This window comes from Chrysochloris asiatica, unplaced genomic scaffold, assembly GCF_000296735.1.
Source record: "Chrysochloris asiatica unplaced genomic scaffold, ChrAsi1.0 scaffold00178, whole genome shotgun sequence".
Lineage (NCBI taxonomy): Eukaryota > Metazoa > Chordata > Mammalia > Afrosoricida > Chrysochloridae > Chrysochloris > Chrysochloris asiatica.
The window spans coordinates 4,452,719-4,469,534 of record NW_006408696.1 but is presented as its reverse complement, the minus strand read 5'-3'; the positions used below and the strand labels follow the sequence as shown (position 1 = coordinate 4,469,534).

Genomic DNA, 16,816 nt, shown 5'->3' with positions numbered 1-16,816 from the left:
ACTTTTTTCTAGGAGCAGAGCCCTTTAAAGACCCCACCAGTGCCAGAGGTGACTGGCAGCCAGCGATGGGGGAAGACTGCCACTTAATGGTAGTTTCTAGAACTGGATGGAAGGTATTGGCATTTCCTTGTATCTTTCACAAGCTCTTAACCTTGACACCGTGTCCATAAAAAAGCCCATTAACATTTAAAAGGGATGTCTCTGCTGTCCACTTGGAATAAGAGTTAGAAAACACTCCAAGATTATACACCACATCTGTCCCATATTTCCAACATAGTTTAGTTTCTTCCACAGGGAAAAAAACCAAAACAAAACAAAAAAGCATTACCAGATGTATGGATTAACAAAATGTGGTCCACATACACAAAGGAATACTACTTAGCCAGAGGGAGAAATTAAGTCCTGATGGGTGCCACAGCACAAACCTTGAAGACAACATGATGAAAACTGGCAGGGTGCAAGATCTATAAAAATCAGTCGGATTCCTTTATACCAACAAAGGGAACTCTAGAAAGGAAATCAGGAAAACGATACCATTTACAATAGCCACCTCAAACATGAAATACTTAGGAATAAATCTAACCAGAGACACAAAAGACCTATACAAAGAAAACTACAAAACAATACTATTAGACACCAAAAGAGACCTACCTAAATAGCAAAAAATACTTTACTCTTATAGAAAGACTTAACATTGTAAAAATGTCAATACTACCCAAAGCAATCTGCAGATACGAAGCAATCCCAATCCAGATCCCGCCATCATTCTTTAGAGATGGAAAAACTAATCAACTTTATTTGCAAAAAGACCCTGAATAAGCAAAGAACTAGTAAAGAAGGACAAAAAGGAGGCCTCATACTTCCTGATCTCAAAACCACACAATCACAGTAGTTAGAATAGCTCATACTATACAATGACACATACATAAATCAAAGGGACAGAACTGAGAACCCATCCACTTATGGACAGCTGATCCCTGACAAAGGACTAAAACTCATTAAACGGGAAGAGATAGTCTCTGTAACAAATGGTGCTGGTAAAACTGGGTATCTACTTGTAGAAAGACAAAACAGGACTCAAATCTCACAAAACCTACAAAAATGAACTCAAGATGGATCAAAGATCCAAATGTAAAACTAAAAACGATAATGAGGATCAGTGGAGATAAAAGGAGCAAACTTAGGGACCCTAGTACATGGCATAAATACACCATCAGACCTACCTGAGAACATACACATGGCAGAACCTAAACTAGATGACTGGGACCTGCTAGAACTCAGACACTACAGTGCATCCAAAGATTAAAGGAACTGAGACTGTTTGTACAACCTGAAGGATGCTGTCAATGCCACTGAATTGTACATGGAGGGTCTGCCAAGGTGGAGTATGTTGTAGTATGTATCTTTACAATGTCCCTGAATTGTACATGGAGGGTCTGCCAAGGTGGAGTATGTTGTAATATGTATCTTTACAATGTCCCTGAATTGTACATGTAAGGTCTGCCAAGGTGGAGTACATTGTAGTATGTATCTTTACACCATAGTTTTTTAAAAAGAAGGCAATCAGTGAAACGGCCTACACTGTAACAGTCGCTGGTTGGAAAACAACAGCACTTCAAGTGCCACCCCGAGCCCGGAAATCCTTCAAGCTGACTGTCCGCCCTGGTAGTGGTACCAACAAGGTCTTCTGCCTGATTTTCCACTCTCTCCCTTCTTTGCCCTTCAGACTCAACTCAAGCATCACATCTATGAAGCATCACCAAGTCCCCAGGCCTGATCAGATCCTTACTCTGTGCTCTATGACCCCTTGAGTTTTTTCTACAGCGACCCCTCAACTCACCACTCTCCTGTCTGCTCACAGTGGGGTCCTTCTACTCCGCAAAGGGTTGTGTGCACTCTGAAGGCCAGAGCCAGGTACCCAGATTCACCCATCCATATCTGAATGCCCAGTGCATGCCGACCACTGGGGATCCCAGGAGGAACCAAGCAGATGTGACCCCTGTACTCTAAACTGTCCACAGTATCATCTGTTCCGCCGAACTTCCCATCTCTTGTGTCTGCCATCTGTGGTCCTCGGTCAATGTTGAATGGATGGAGGTTTCCCCTGCTTCAACATATGTAACTTCATTATCTCCTAAGAGAACTAAGTTACTGCTTAAAATGCTGTGAATGCCTGTGGATCCCTTCTGCAAACTGGCATTCTTCAAGCCTCACCCGGCCTACATATGCATTGTGTTTTGCCAAAAGTATGTTCTTTTCTTTAAAAAAAAAAAAAAAAAAAAACTTTTATTTGTTGCTAACATCTAAAACGTGGACAATTTCATTCAGAACTTTCTGGAGTCTTTCAACAAATGGACGTACATTCCCACAGGGCAAGAGTGGGCTGGAGCTGAAGAACAGTGGCTCCCTTAGACGGGGTAAACCAAAGTCCCAACCCAGTGCTATATCAGTTGGTTCCAACTCACAGTAACCCCTAGGGCAGAGTAGAGCTGCCCCCTAGGGTTCCGATGCAGGAAATCCCGACAGAGCAGGCTGCCTCACCTTTCTGTTAGTGCCCCAGCACTCAGCCCACTGCGCCACCAGGGTGCCGTTTGATGAGGCAGACACTCTTCAGTTTGCCACAATCACACTAGCCCCTACTGTCCTATCAGTGAAGTCAAAGGGCCACGGCCATTTATCACTAAACTCAGGACTCCTGCCTGCCTGACAGGATTATGCCTTCGTCACAGGAGACATCTGAAATGAGCTAAAACATCAATACGTGGGCATTTTTATTGATTTTCCAAGTCATGGATACAGGTTTCTGCCGTCTTCAGCAGGGATTCCAAATGCAGAGGGAAAGGTAAATCCAAAAGGCTCATCCTTACGGAACCAAAACCATGTTTCCGGGGATTCTTCTTGCAAATGAATGTCGAAGATTAAGGATTACATTCTCACATCACCAACAGAGCTTAAAATACTTCTCTGACAAAAAAATAAAATAACAATAAATTATCTTCACCTCAGAAAATAAACTGCTCAGCAGAGTGAGAGGAAGGTCCAATCATTGTGTTGCCTCAGGGGCCACCTAGAGGGCGCACAGGCAGCTGCCAGGAGAAGGCGGGCATGAGGGGCAGACAGCTGGTGCCTGAAGCTACTCAAATGCCTCCAGCCTAAGGGCGGTGGTAGCCCCTTGCTGTGGCCTGTCCCCAGTGAGATTCCAACCGGCCCCTTGCCTCCTCACGTCCGCCTGGTCTTCTGTTTCTTGGTAGGTCTTTTTGCATCTTCTGGGCCATTGTTGTCAGAGGCTGTCTGGCCAAGAGCACGGACTCCCTGCAGTCGACTTGTCAACTGCAGCAGCAAAGGAATGAGCTAGAAAAAGAGAGAGAGTATGTGAGAGACACGGGAGATTCCGTGGGGGCACCCTCTCAGGCTGACACCAAGCTCCACCAGAACTCCAGGTTTAAACAGAAGAGCGCTGTTACAGACCAAAGAGGTGGTCAGGGCTGGATTTGATACAATTCTTGAGGGTTTGTTACTTTTGTCTGGGTTGGCTAGGGAGCCCCTCCTGACTATGTCCAAGGACTGGCTTATGTAAGGGGCTGAAACACAGAGGCTGGGAAAGGAAAAGTTCTTGGCTGAGAGGGAAGACACGTCCATGGGGACTCTGAAGTTTCAGGTCAGATGCCAGATAACATGCTAGAGCTGTGCCACCGCCAAAGGCTGAGGAGGCCAAGAGCAGCGGAGTGACAAGACCCAAGGCAGGCTGAAAGCACTTCGGCTCTGAGGGTTGTCATGGCCAAGAGCTTCCTCATCAGGGGTCACCTGGGGGGAGGTCACCCAGAGCTGGGGTTTCTCAAGCAGGGGCTACCGCAAGGGCTACCCCAGTGGGGATTTCCTGAGAGCAGTTCTTTCAAGAGCCAAGAGCTGGGGCCATTCCAGGGCTTCCTACAGCCTCTCCTGGTGGAAGAACTTGCTGGTAGATGAACAGGTAGACATGCTTTATGTTCTGGACACCTTTCCAGACCTTGCTGTGTACCTCATACTGGCTGAACCCTGGTGCCACTGGTGTTCACCCTACACTGCACCTCAAATTGTACCAGAATTCTATGTAGTCACCCTAACAAATCACATAACCATGACCATAGAATGTGAGCCCTTGGTGACGTGCAGTGAATTAACAAAACCAGAGTGCCCTGAGGGGGAGGTGGGTCAGAGATAATGTAAGGTGGGAGCCTACTTTAAGCTGATTCTTATCAGTGGACATTATGAGACAGACCACAGAGGCACTCTCAAATTACGTTTACAGGTACCATCATGCATTGCCTTTAAGGTACTTTCCAAACACAAAATTCAGTCATTTCTGGACACAGCCAAGTGTTGTTCATCAACAGATGAAGGAAACACATAACATCATGGACTAGCACTCAACAATGAAAAGAAAAAAAGCTGAATACCTGGTATATCATGATGAAGCCTGAAAACATTATGCTCAGTGAAAGAATCCAGACACAAAATGACAGATATTGGATTGGTTTCACTCAAAAGAAACACCTAGAATAAACATGTGGATACAGAAAGCAGACCGGAGAATACCAGGTTGGGGGCAGGGAGCTATAGAATAATGGGCACAGAGTTTCTGTTTGGGGTCACGAAAATGCATAGTGATGACGGAAGTACCACACTGTGAACGTGATTAGCGCTACTGGAATGCAGACTTCAAAATGGTTCACATGGTACATTTTCTCTTCTCTGGATTGGGCCACAATCATTTTGTGCCATTCTTCAGCTGTGTGGAATCACTCTCCCTGTGCCATCCTGCATCCCCACAGGGTCTCTGCCTCTCCTACCTTATCATGGTTGTAACCGGCCAACAGGACGAGCAGCGTCAGGGGCAGGGCGATGTAGGATCCTTGGGCAATGTCTTGCTCAGGCAGTTTCCTCTGCAAACCCCAAGAATGCTGTTAATGCCCACTGACTTCTCACCAGTGTCAGCACCTGCTGTGACACAGTCCTGACCCACCAGGCTTCCAGACTGGTTACCCAGGGACATGCCTGTAAGGCAGGCAGTCCAAACTCTCACTCCCCCAAATGAGACACGGAAACAATGTAGCGAGGTTTTCCAATGAATCATCTGCTGTTCAACCTGAGACTCAGGAAGAAATACATTCCCGTGACAAGGTATTCCTCACTCTGAATATGTCTGAGGAAAGGAAGAGCCTCACAGCTCTGGTTGAAAAGTTAGATGGGTCTCTGATATATTCAGGGATGGTTTTGCACAGCATGTCTGAAGGACCCACTATTCTAGACACTGGGCAGGTGGGGAGGAGAAAGACACTGAGTGAGCAAGTGCAGCAGACAGAGATGGTAACTTATGGCCCCGTAGTCATTCTCCCTTTCTTCCACTACAACACCCAGGTTTTCCCTGAGCTGCACAGAAAAACAGGCCACACTTCCCAGCTTCCCTAGTGTGTGGACCCATGGCACTAAATCCCCGCCCGTAGTCCATGGACAGAAATACCTATGAGAAATGGTGAGCCCTGCCTTCCTGCTAGCAGGACAGCACTGGGCCATGTGAGGCATGCTGGGACGAGCAGTCTGCTAGAAAACATCTGAAAATGGCAAAAACATGACTATAAAAACCAACTTGACCCTCAAGGGTTCCTTTTCATAAAAGGAAGAAAGACAGCAGGGGCAAGTGTCCATTGCTGACTCCTGTATTTTTCTGACACATCTTAGAGCTTAACTCCTTTTCCACGAAAACCAATACCTAGTTAAAAGTTTTTCACATCCACTTGGGTGGCTCCTATTAGAACAGAAAATGGCAAGTGTTGGCCAGAATGTAGAGAAATTGGGATTCTCGTGGACTGTTGGCGAGACCGCAAAATGGTGCTGCCTCTGTGGAAAACAGTTTGGCAGTTTCTCAAAAACGTAAAACATAAAATGACGATTGTTGTTAAGTGCCATTGAGTCAGTTCAGACTCACAGCAACCCTATACAGGCTTGCTGAGGAGCAGCTGGTAGGTTAGAACCACTGATATTGCGATTCAATCGACCTTTAGGTCCAATGCTTATCCTACAGCACCACACCAGGACCCAAAATCACCATATGATCCAGGAATTAACTCCTACGTGTATCCCCAAGATTCAAAAGCAGGGACTCAAACGTACACCAACGCTCACTGCAACGCAACTCCTGATAGTCAAAGTCTGGCAACAACCCAACCATCCAAACCGGAGACAAGAATGAATGAAGAAAGGGTGGTCTATCCGTACAGTGAAACAGTATTACTCTGCCAGAAGAGAACTGGAATTCTGAAACATGCCACGACATGGGTGAACCTGAGGGTGACACATGACACTGAAATACGGCAGACAAAAAGGTCAAAAGGCACGATCCCACCCTCACGGCATGGTTAGAATAACAAACGCCTGGTGGTGGTTACCAGGGACTAGGGAATTCCATGGTGGTGCAAATGGTTAAGTGCTTGACTACTAATGAAAGGTTGGCAGTTTGAATCCACCCATAGGCATCATAAGGAAGAAAGATTTAGCGATCTACTTCTCAAAGGTCAGCCATGAAAACTCTATGCAGTGCTCTTCTACTGAAACACACAGGGTCACCAGGAGTCATAATCAACTCAAAAGCCATGGGTTTGGGTTTCGGTGCGGGGCTAGGGAGAGGCGCACCTGGGAGGTTATTATTTAAAGGGTACTGAGTTTCTAGGGAAATGAACAGTGTTTGGAAGCGGATATAGTGATAGCTATGGAACACAGAGACTATAACTAGTATGACTGAAGAAGGAGCTCTGGTAGCTTAGTAGTTACGAATCAAGCTGTGAACCCTAAGGTCAGCAGTTCGAAACTACCAGCTGTTTGTGGGGCTTTCTGCTCCCATGAAGATTCACTATCTTGGAAACCCTGTACAGGGTCGCTATGAATTGGAACTGACTCCACAGCACATAACCAACTGAATTGTTGTTGTTGTTGTTGTGACGTGCTGTCGAGTCAGTTCTGACCCATAGCGACCCTGTATAGGGTTTCCAAGGAGCAGCTGGTGAACTTGAACCACCAACCTTGCAGTTTAAATGGCTTTGTAGTCTGGTGCATTAACCCACAGTGCCATACCAGGACTCCAACCAGCTGAATTAGTACTTTAAAAAAAACGGTGACATGGCAAACGTTTTGTTACATAAATTTTGTAGCTATTGTTTGCTGCCACTGAGTTGGCTCTGACTCATAGTGACTTGATGTGGCCCGAAAGCAGTCTCATAACTGTTACCGTTTGAGCCCATTATTGCAGCCACTGCGCCAAGCCTCTTCTTCACAGCATTTCATTAAGTAGGAAATAGACCAGTTCTAATCTGCTCCATAGACTTGCTATGAGCTGGACAGGAATGCGTTGTGACAGGCACTCACCTGCTAGCCAAAAGATGGTGGTTGTTGTAAGCCATCAAGTCGGTTCCGACTTCTAGCAACGCTGTAAAGGGTTTCCAAGGCTGTAAATCTTGGCAGGAGCAGGAAGCTGCATCTTTCTCCCACAGAGTGGCTCAAAACAGCTGGCCCTGTGGTTTGTAGTAGCCCAGCACTTACAGAGTCATGCAAAGGTGGGTGGTTCAAACCCATCAGCCGCTCTGAAGGAGAATGATGCAGCAGCCTGCTTCTGTGAAGGCTGTTGTTGTTTGTTGGCAAGTGCTGACGCACAGAGACCCTGTATCGGGTTTCCAAGGAGAAACTGATGGGTTGAACTGTCAATCTTACCATTAGTGGTCCAATGCTTACCCTACAGCACCACACCAGGACTTAGAAACCCTGTGGGACAAGTCTACTCTCTGCCATAGGTTAACAATCTAATGCTTATCTTACAACGCCAACCAGGACTTAGAAACCCTGTGGGGCAGGTCTCCTCTGTCCTACAGCTATGAATTGGAATTGACCTTGGGCTGGGTGCATCTCTCTCTGGGCCGTAATCTTTTCATCTCTCAATTAGAGATTACTCCTGTCAACCTCCTCTGCAGAATGGTTTTCAAAAAGCACTAAATAGTATGGCATGTTACCCATTGCAGCACGTCCCAACAGGACAGAGGAGATGTGCCCATGGGGTTTCCAAGGCTGTCCTCTTTATGGAAGCTGAGCGCCACATCTTTCTACCAAAGAGCAGCTGGTGGGTTCAAAATGCCGACTTTTTGTTTAGCAGCTGAGTGCTTTAAACACTGTGCCAAATGTGAGACCATCTTTCATACCTTCTATCAGGAACAATTCCAAATGAACAGAGATATAAGTGTCAAAATGAAATCAAACAGTACACCAAAAGGAAACACAACAGAATTCCTCCCAAAAGTAAAAAATGAGAAAATCTTCCTAACTCTAACTCAGAATTTAGAAGCAATAAGAAAAAGATCAATGTGTTTAAAATAAAAATAGAATGAAATAAATGTTTGCCTCAGCAACGCAACAAGGTAAGTTATAAACTGAAAAATATATGTACAATTTATACTACAAAGAGTTAATATTCCTACTATACAAAGGCCTTCTAAAATAGAGATGAAAAAGGCCCACCGTACCATGGAAGAATGGATTATAGATAGAAACAGACAGCTTACAGCGAAGGAAATACAAAAGGCTCTTAACTATCTGAAAAGATAAGAGAAATGCAAATTAAAAGCACACAGAGAGATACCACTTCTTATCTATTAGAATGTAGAAGTTCAAAAATTTGACAACATACTCTGTTGGCAAAGCTGAAGGGAAGACGGTACTCCCCTACACTGCTGGGAGGAAGGCAAAATCAGACCATCCTAGGGAGGGCAGTCCTGGGGTGGTGCTGTAGGTTAAACACTGGACCGATAACAGAAAGGTCAGCAGTTCAAACCTACCAGTCACTTCCTGGAAACCCTATACAGAGTCACTATGAGTCAGAACTGACTCAAGGGCACTTAACAACAACAACATGGAGGGGAATTAGGCAATACTGAGCAATGTCCTTTGATTCCAGCAAACATAAACTGGAAAAAATTCAAAACCATGTATGCATAAGTCCATTCTTTTATTAAAGGTCTATTTATAATAGCAAAATGCTAACAACCTCCATGTATCAAGGGCTAATTTAATGTAATACAGTTATTATCCACACAACAGAATACTACGCAGCTATGAAAACAAATAAGGACTATCCATGAACGAGCTGTGGGTTAGGTGTTGGGCTGCTATCCCCAAGGTCAGCGGTTCAAACCCACCAGCTGCTCTTAGAAACCCTATACAGTGTTGCTGTGAGTCAGAACCATCTCAATGGCACACAACAACAACAAGAAACACACACACATATATAAGGCACCCTGGTGACACTGTTAACAGCAAGGTAAGCGGTTCAAACCCACCAGCCTTGCCGTTGGAGAAGGATGAAACTGTCTCAGAAACCTGACATAGAATCACTATGTGCTGGAACCAAATGGCTGTAGGTTTGTTTTTGTGATGTGTGTATGTGTGTGTGTGTATACTGTTCCACACCAGTTATCATTAATAAATAAAATTCTTATTCTCCCCACAGAAAACACCTACAAACAGTGACCATAGCAGTAGCTACAAGATCTCCTCCCACAGGTTCAGAATCAGTAGATCTGAGGAAGCACCTGGAATCGTGTTTTTGTTGTTGCTGATGTGTGTGCTCAGTTCTCAAGTGATGCTACTGCACATTAGCTTCGGGAGCCACGGACCTACTCCAGGACCTCCTGGATGTGAAAGGTGTGTGTGTGTTTTGTTTTGCTATTTCCTGTTGCTGGTTATAGTCTGTTTTCTTGACAAACATTCCAATAAGGTTGATAAAATTGAGTAACTGCCTCTTAGTCTCCAGGTATCCCTGCTATCTATTTTTCCCCTCTCTTGCAATTTCTTCGTAGAAAAACCTAGGTCCCAGGTTCCTTGTGGTGCAGAGTGTCCCACAACCTGAGCTGGGGGCTTGGATCAGGTCAGTACACTGTGCCTCCGAGTAGAAGAACCCGGCCCCACAGCGGTGAAGGAGTTATGACCCCTCCACAAATCTTCCCTGAGCCTCTGACTAGAACAATCCCACCCTTCAAGGGCCCCTTCCTTCCTCACAGAGGATTGAAGACATCATTGTTTCAATGGAAGCAGAAAAGCATCCAGGGAAATCCAGACATGAGAGCGCCCCCTGCCAACAGACTTAGACAGCATCCTCTGACTAAGCCCCCAAGCCCCAGGCCCAGTATGCCTGGCCTCTCCTGATCTCAGCAGCCCACCCATTTCTGAACGCCCTCTCACTTACCGTGGGATTAAAGATCAGGGTGACGTGTTTATGGTAGCCAACAGCAGTGAAGGAGACTTGAGGTAAGACATAGTCGTACTGGGATCTGGGGAGTGTGGAGTCCAGGAGCACAACATAGTTCTGTACACAGGAAAAAGAAAAGTGCTTTCAGAAAGGCCAGGTGTGGCAACAAAATGAACGCGTCAATCTAACATACGGCACAACGTGCAGCAGGTGAGGATTTTAAAATGATCCCCACGTGCACACAGCAACACTGAGGCTGCCAACTTCAGCCATCACCTCGAGAGCTCACGCTATCCGTGATGGCAATGTGGAGCTAAGTGCCTGAGACTGCTGTCTGACCAGGCCTCAGGGCCTGTGGCACTTAGGAACAGAGTCAACCATGACAACTACAGGCCTTAGAGGACCTGATTTCATGAAACACAGAATTAATGGGAGCCAATTATGATGACCTGAGAAGGGTGTTCCAAGTGAGCAAGACAGCATTCCACCCAAAATGTGGGTGACTTTTAAGGGACAATACTTAACATCATTCATAAACTGGCACATTTGGAAAATGAGGCATCTCTAGATGATACCAGTGTGTGGAGCCCCCACCATGTGCCTGGACACCATGCACTGCCTGCCTTCCTCCCATTTTACAGATGGGAAGAGTGATGCATGAAGAAGTGTAATTGGCCCAGGGTTACTTCAGTTAGTAAGGTGGCTGAGCAGGGACTGACCAGATGGCATCTGACCCTGGAGGCCACAGCACTCTGGTGCTTCTATAGGTCACCCCCTAATTCTACTTTGACCTGTTTCATCATTCTACAGTACCCCATGGCAGGGGAGTCCTACATTATGAACGACTATGCAGCCATGGAAAGTCACGTGATAAAAGCTTTACGACGGGGGGAACGATTTGTGATCGGTTCTTCATTGAAAAGCACGGATTACACAGCAGTGTCCAGAATGGCCCAGTTCTGACTGACACAGATGGATGGACAGTAGCCCTATGTGACCGAGCAGGACTGTCCTGGAGGATCTTCAAGGCTGTTGTCTTTATAGCCGATCTCCGGGTCTTTCTTCTGCAGAGCCAATGGGTGGGTCCATACCAGCAACCTGTCAGTTAGCAGCTGGGTGCTTAGTCATTGTGCCACCAGGGCTCCTTGACAGGAGGACAGCATTTGTGTGTGTGTGTGTGTGTGTGTGTGTGTGTGTGTGTGTGCTCTCTCTCTCTCACATGTGTGTACATGCTCACTGAGAAAACACAGGATTCCTATTAACAGTGTTAACAGAGGGCATGATTTCTAGATGTTAGGGTCATGGCTGGTTTTTGTTTGTTTTTTCCTCACACTTCCTCCTATGAATATTTATCATTTTTAAACTAGAATCACAGCGAATTAAGAAAAACGAGTTTCCCACCACATCTGATGCACTGAATCTGATATCAAGCGTTGCTGGAGAATGGTGTCAGGGAGACCAGCAGGAAGTAGGCTTCCCTAAACTCCAGAGTGGAATGATCACAGCAAAAACCGCAGCCAGCTTCGTGCCACAGGCATTACCTCACTGTCTCTGAGGAGCGGGGGGAAGTGGAAGAAGAGGGACTGGCCCAGTGACACCGTCTGGATCGGGTTGTCAAGGTTCTCGCTTTTGTAAAGCTTCACCTGTTGAGCAGAAACACAAGGCACGCTCGTGAAACCGAAACAGGATAAATGTTTCATTTCCAATGTAGTAGGGCAGCTGATCTCTGGGGAACAAGCTTTGAAAACATGGCTATTTGAAAGAGAGACCGCACTCCCCTGAAAGGCTACAGATAATACACTGCGCAATCACCTAAGACTCTGATGATGCTGTGCATCGAAATGCAAAGTTTTACAATAGACTCTAACCTCTGTTATCACACAAAAGAATAATAATAGTTATTACAGGCACAACGTGAAAAAGAATAACTGCTAACGTTTGCTGAGCATCTATAAGATGCTACGCATGCAATAAGCACTGTGAATGTACTGTCACCAATCCTGAGTGCAGAGCAGGTGGCATCACCATTATTATCATTAAGAAACTGGCAGAGCCTGGGACTAAACCCACACAACTGAGGGGCTTGCCCACCTTGTATTGCTGCTGCATATGAGATGGAATCTTAATTCCACAAGGATTTGTTAAAACCTATTCCCGTCTTGCACATGGTTCTCTAGACTGCTTCAGGAAGCAGTTCAGTGCTTTGTTCTTGGCTTTTGTTTTCCTGGGGTATGGTCCATTGTTGCTCTTACACCATATGCAATGAGGCATGTGGAAGAGTAAGGGACAGTCCACGCTACAGTAAAAGTTGTGTGGCACCAGCCTGTACCTATAACAAAGGAATGCCAGGCCTAAGGGCCAAGTCGACGCATCTCTGTATTTTATGGCACAGAAGACACATGTTTTCCTAAAACAACATCACACGGGCCATACATCCTAGACTCCCAATGTTTTCTTCTGCCTGTGCTTTAAGTAAATCTGAATTCATTGTCTTTATTTAAAAACCAGGGGATTTCAAGAATTCTAATTTCCAGGTTCTCTGGGACCAACCCTGAACCGGAAACCTAATATGACAGTAATCAGACAGTGCTGTTTATGGCAGCCTCCCACTCCCTCAACTGCCCCCACCTGTGAACAGGGAACACTTCTTCAGTTGCCTCCCAAGCCCATCCAGCTCTCTCCCCTCTCTGACATTAGCTCCTAGACCCCACAAGTGCACAGATCTGCAACCACGTGACTAAAGGGCAGTTAGCAGGCTAGTCCAACCTAAGCCCACACTCTCACTCAAGCCCAATACTTAGCTATGGATAAAAGTGAATGTGACTGAAGGTACCACTGTTGATCTCTCCCTGGCTGGAGTCAAGGAGAGTAAAGGAAATCAAAGGCTCATGGAAGCAATGAGTCTAAAGGACTATGTGAACCTCGGCCTCTACCACCCTGAGACCAGAAGAACTGGACGGTGCCTGGCCACCACTGCAGCCCTTCCATTGACACAGCGGCGACCCTATAGGACACAGCAGATCTGCCCCACAGAGTGCTCCAAGTTCTAAAGCTTCACAGAAGCAGGCTGTCTCCTTGTTCTCCTCAAGATCAGTTGATGGGTTTGAACAGCCAACCTTGCAGTTAGTAGCCTAGCACTTAACACACAGCACCACCAGGATGCCTCGGAAGATATGGCGCTTAGATGCCCTAAATCAAATCATTAACTAATTGGGTAATTAATCAATTAAATGGACTGTATCTCTTAGTAGTACACCCCCATGGCACCTTGAACACTTTTCATGGAATTGCAAGGCATATTGTGTTTCTTCATTAACTACAGACAGACTTTGTTACAGGCAGAGAGACCAAAGAGGTCATTTACTCTAACTCCTTCATTTGAAAGAGAAGGAAACTCAGGCACAGGGACAGGAAGAGGTTGCCTGAGGCGACAAAATGGGCAGCTGCCAGTGACAGGAGGGGAGCCCACCTGCCTGGCTTCCAGTGCCCACTTCCTTCACCCCTGACAGACTGAACAACTTCAGGGGTATTTTGTCTTAAAACTGCCTTTCCATGTAGTCTCCAGATTGCACTGAGCAGCCTTCAGACTTCTGCTTCCCTCCCTCTAACAGTCCTCGGAATCTAGAACACATTTCTCTCCACTGATTAGAAGCCACCTCCCCAAACACATGCTGCGATTTCACAATCTCAACCCCACCCAGGGCCCCGCCACCTTTAGTACTTCAAGCAATAGGCACAAAGAGCCTACTTGTTTGAATGCCAAAAGAGAACATCATCTTTTCATTTTAAAAAGCTGGTCTCTTGCTTACCCACAATGTTGGAAGATACTCAGAGGATGTGACCACATTTCCACTTAAATCAAATTGATTAATCTGCCGGAAAACGATGATGTTTACGTCATCAATGTCATTATTCCCGACCTAGAAAGAGAAGACACTGGTCAGGATAAAGCTGGAGGATGGTCTGAGAGATACTTTGAGGGCACTCTTCACTTCTTGCACAAAGGGAGAAGTGTGCCACAAAAGCAGCCGAAGTTCAAGGTCACAACCTGTCAGCAGGTGGACTATCCCTGGTCTACAAGCACATTTTGTACGAGGTACAAACACAGTATTTTTTTGGTAACTGTTTATTTCTTACAACTTTTTTAAAAAACAGGAAATTTCGTGTTCCAAAACAAATTCTCTGACTTCTCTTAAGAAAGTATGAGGAAGTCGACATTCTTGGCGGGCAACAATCAGTGGTCAAGGTCCAGCTGCCCCTCACGGCGAGGCTTATGCTGTCCAGTTTGGGAGACTCCAGGCAGCCACTTCTGTCCTTCCTACCTGCCTGGCTGCAGTCCACATTACTGCTTGTGGTCTTGGCCTGAGTCAGTCACTCCAGCAGGGAAATAGACAAGCTAGAATGCATTTTCATGTCAGATGCAGCCCTTGAAAATGCTGGATTATAGAGATATCAGAAAACCATTTCCTAGCTCCAAAAGTGACCTATCACGCTCCACCCTGTCATCAGCTGGCATTGTGTCAATTCCAACTCATGGTGACCCCATGTGTGCTAAGTAGAACTGCTCCAGAGGGTTCTTTAGGAAGGAGATCGCCAGGCCTGTCTTCTAACGTGCCTCTAGGTGAGTTTGAACTACCAACCTTTTGACTAGTAGTCAAACACTTAACCATTTGACCCACCCAGGGAGCCTCCTCTCCACCATAATTCCTCCCAATCTTCACGCTTTTTCTTGTGTGCTATGAAATCAATTCCAACTTATAACGACCCTATAAGACATAGTAAAACTGCCCGTAGGGTTTCCAAGGCTGTCAGTCTGACGCCAGCAGACTGAAAGGTTTCTTCTCCTGAGAGTGGCTCGTAGGTTTGAACCGCTGACCTTTCAGTTAGCAGCTGAACTTGAACCACTGTACCACCAGGGCTCCTTTCTTCATGCTTAATGTTCATCTTATAAAGCCACCAAGAGTCGATCTGTCTCTTCCCGCCCAAGCCCTCTAGTCCAACAAAGAGGCAAGCCTTCCTTCATATGGATCTGGCAACTTCCTGGGGAAGGGAGTCATGGAGGTAAGTCATGACCGTGAATATCAGAGCAGTTTGGCCCACTGAATGGAAGAAATGGCCGCATCCGAACACAAGACTACATGGTCCTGCTCCCAATAAAGCCCACTTTCTCTTTATCAGCCTCCCCTGATTGGAGCTGCTCCTTGTACCTGTAGACCTTGAGCTTGCAGAATAATGATCTAGCTGAGGAAGAGTGGTGGGGACAAGAGTTCAGGTTTCTATTCTGAATGCATGACAGTAATTCTGTTCATGAAAAACCACATCAAATGGTGCTTGCGAAGATGACATTATTCTAAGACGACCCTGAATAGGGACTTTAAGTACCCCCCACCCCCAAAACAGTCCCCCATTCTCAAAACAGTGCTCAAGCATTTCTGGTCAGGGAAGCAGAAGAGTTTCTGCCTTACCTCTATCACCCGATGGTGGGGGAGGGCCCGTTCAATGTGACCATTGCCTTCTGCCTTCAGCTGAACGTGGTACACACACCCAGGCTGCAAAAGAATCCAATAGTCAGGTCTCTAGAAAGAGGTTGTTAGAGAAAGCCCGGCCTGACCCAGCTGACTCTAGGTGCCCACACAGGGGCACAAGAGCCAAAGGGAGAACCAAAACCAAGAAGAGCAAGCAAAGCATGATGGCGTGCTCACACAATGGAACATTCAACAGTCGACAGGGAACGCAGTGCCAAGACAGCGACAACACGGTATCAGCACTGAGTGAAACCGACCCCACACAAAAGGGCAAACCCTGGAGGATCCCAATGAGGTGCCCTTTTAGAACTGGGGAATTGCAATCCATCCTTACAAAGAGCTTGGGGAGGGGAGATTGGGGTGTTAATGTTTAGGGGCACCGAATGGCTATTTGGGTTGATAATTTGGAAATAGTGGTAATGTCACCAAATAGTGCACTTCAAAATGGTTAAAACAGTAAATTTTTTGTTCTGTGAGATGACTTTAAAAAAGTTCACGTAGAATCTTAATTAAAAGATCGTGGAATTTTTCCAAAGGAAAGAACCACATGACCATATTGATTGATGCAGAAAAGGCATGTGACAAAATCCAACATCCATTCCTGATAAGAACACTCAACAAAATAGGAATTCAAGGGAAATTCCTCAACATAATCAAGAGCATATATATAAAACCAACAGCCTACATTACTCTCAATGAAGAGAAACTGAAAGCCTTTCTTCTACGAACAGGAACCAGACAAGGATGCCCTTTGTCACCACTCCTGTTCAACATTGTGCTCGAAGTCTTAGCAAGAGCTATATGGCAAGAAAGGGAAATTAAAGGCATCCAAATTGGCAAAAAGGAAGTAAAACTCTATTTGCAGACGATATGATCGTATATGTAGAAAACGCCAAAGACTCAGTAAAAAAGCTACTAGATCTCATTGGAAGATTCAGAAAAGTGGCAGGATACAAGATCAACATACAAAAATCAATTGGATTTCTCTATACCAAAAATGACAGCATTGAAAAGGACATTAGGAAAG

General features: G+C 45.7%; 1 protein-coding gene across 2 annotated transcripts in view; it reads right to left on the bottom strand.

Moving 5' to 3' along the window:
- Positions 1-3,219: 3,219 nt before the first annotated feature.
- NOMO1 (NODAL modulator 1) overlaps positions 3,220-16,816 on the bottom strand; it is a 64,516-nt gene continuing 50,919 nt past the window's right edge. For both annotated transcript variants that reach the window (XM_006871967.1, XM_006871968.1), the window contains 6 exons: positions 15,730-15,813; positions 14,074-14,184; positions 11,806-11,907; positions 10,262-10,381; positions 4,830-4,922; positions 3,220-3,351 (listed from right to left, as the gene is read on the bottom strand). In XM_006871967.1, the coding sequence (XP_006872029.1) occupies positions 3,220-3,351; positions 4,830-4,922; positions 10,262-10,381; positions 11,806-11,907; positions 14,074-14,184; positions 15,730-15,813 (642 nt within the window). The remainder of the gene's footprint in view (positions 3,352-4,829; positions 4,923-10,261; positions 10,382-11,805; positions 11,908-14,073; positions 14,185-15,729; positions 15,814-16,816) is intronic.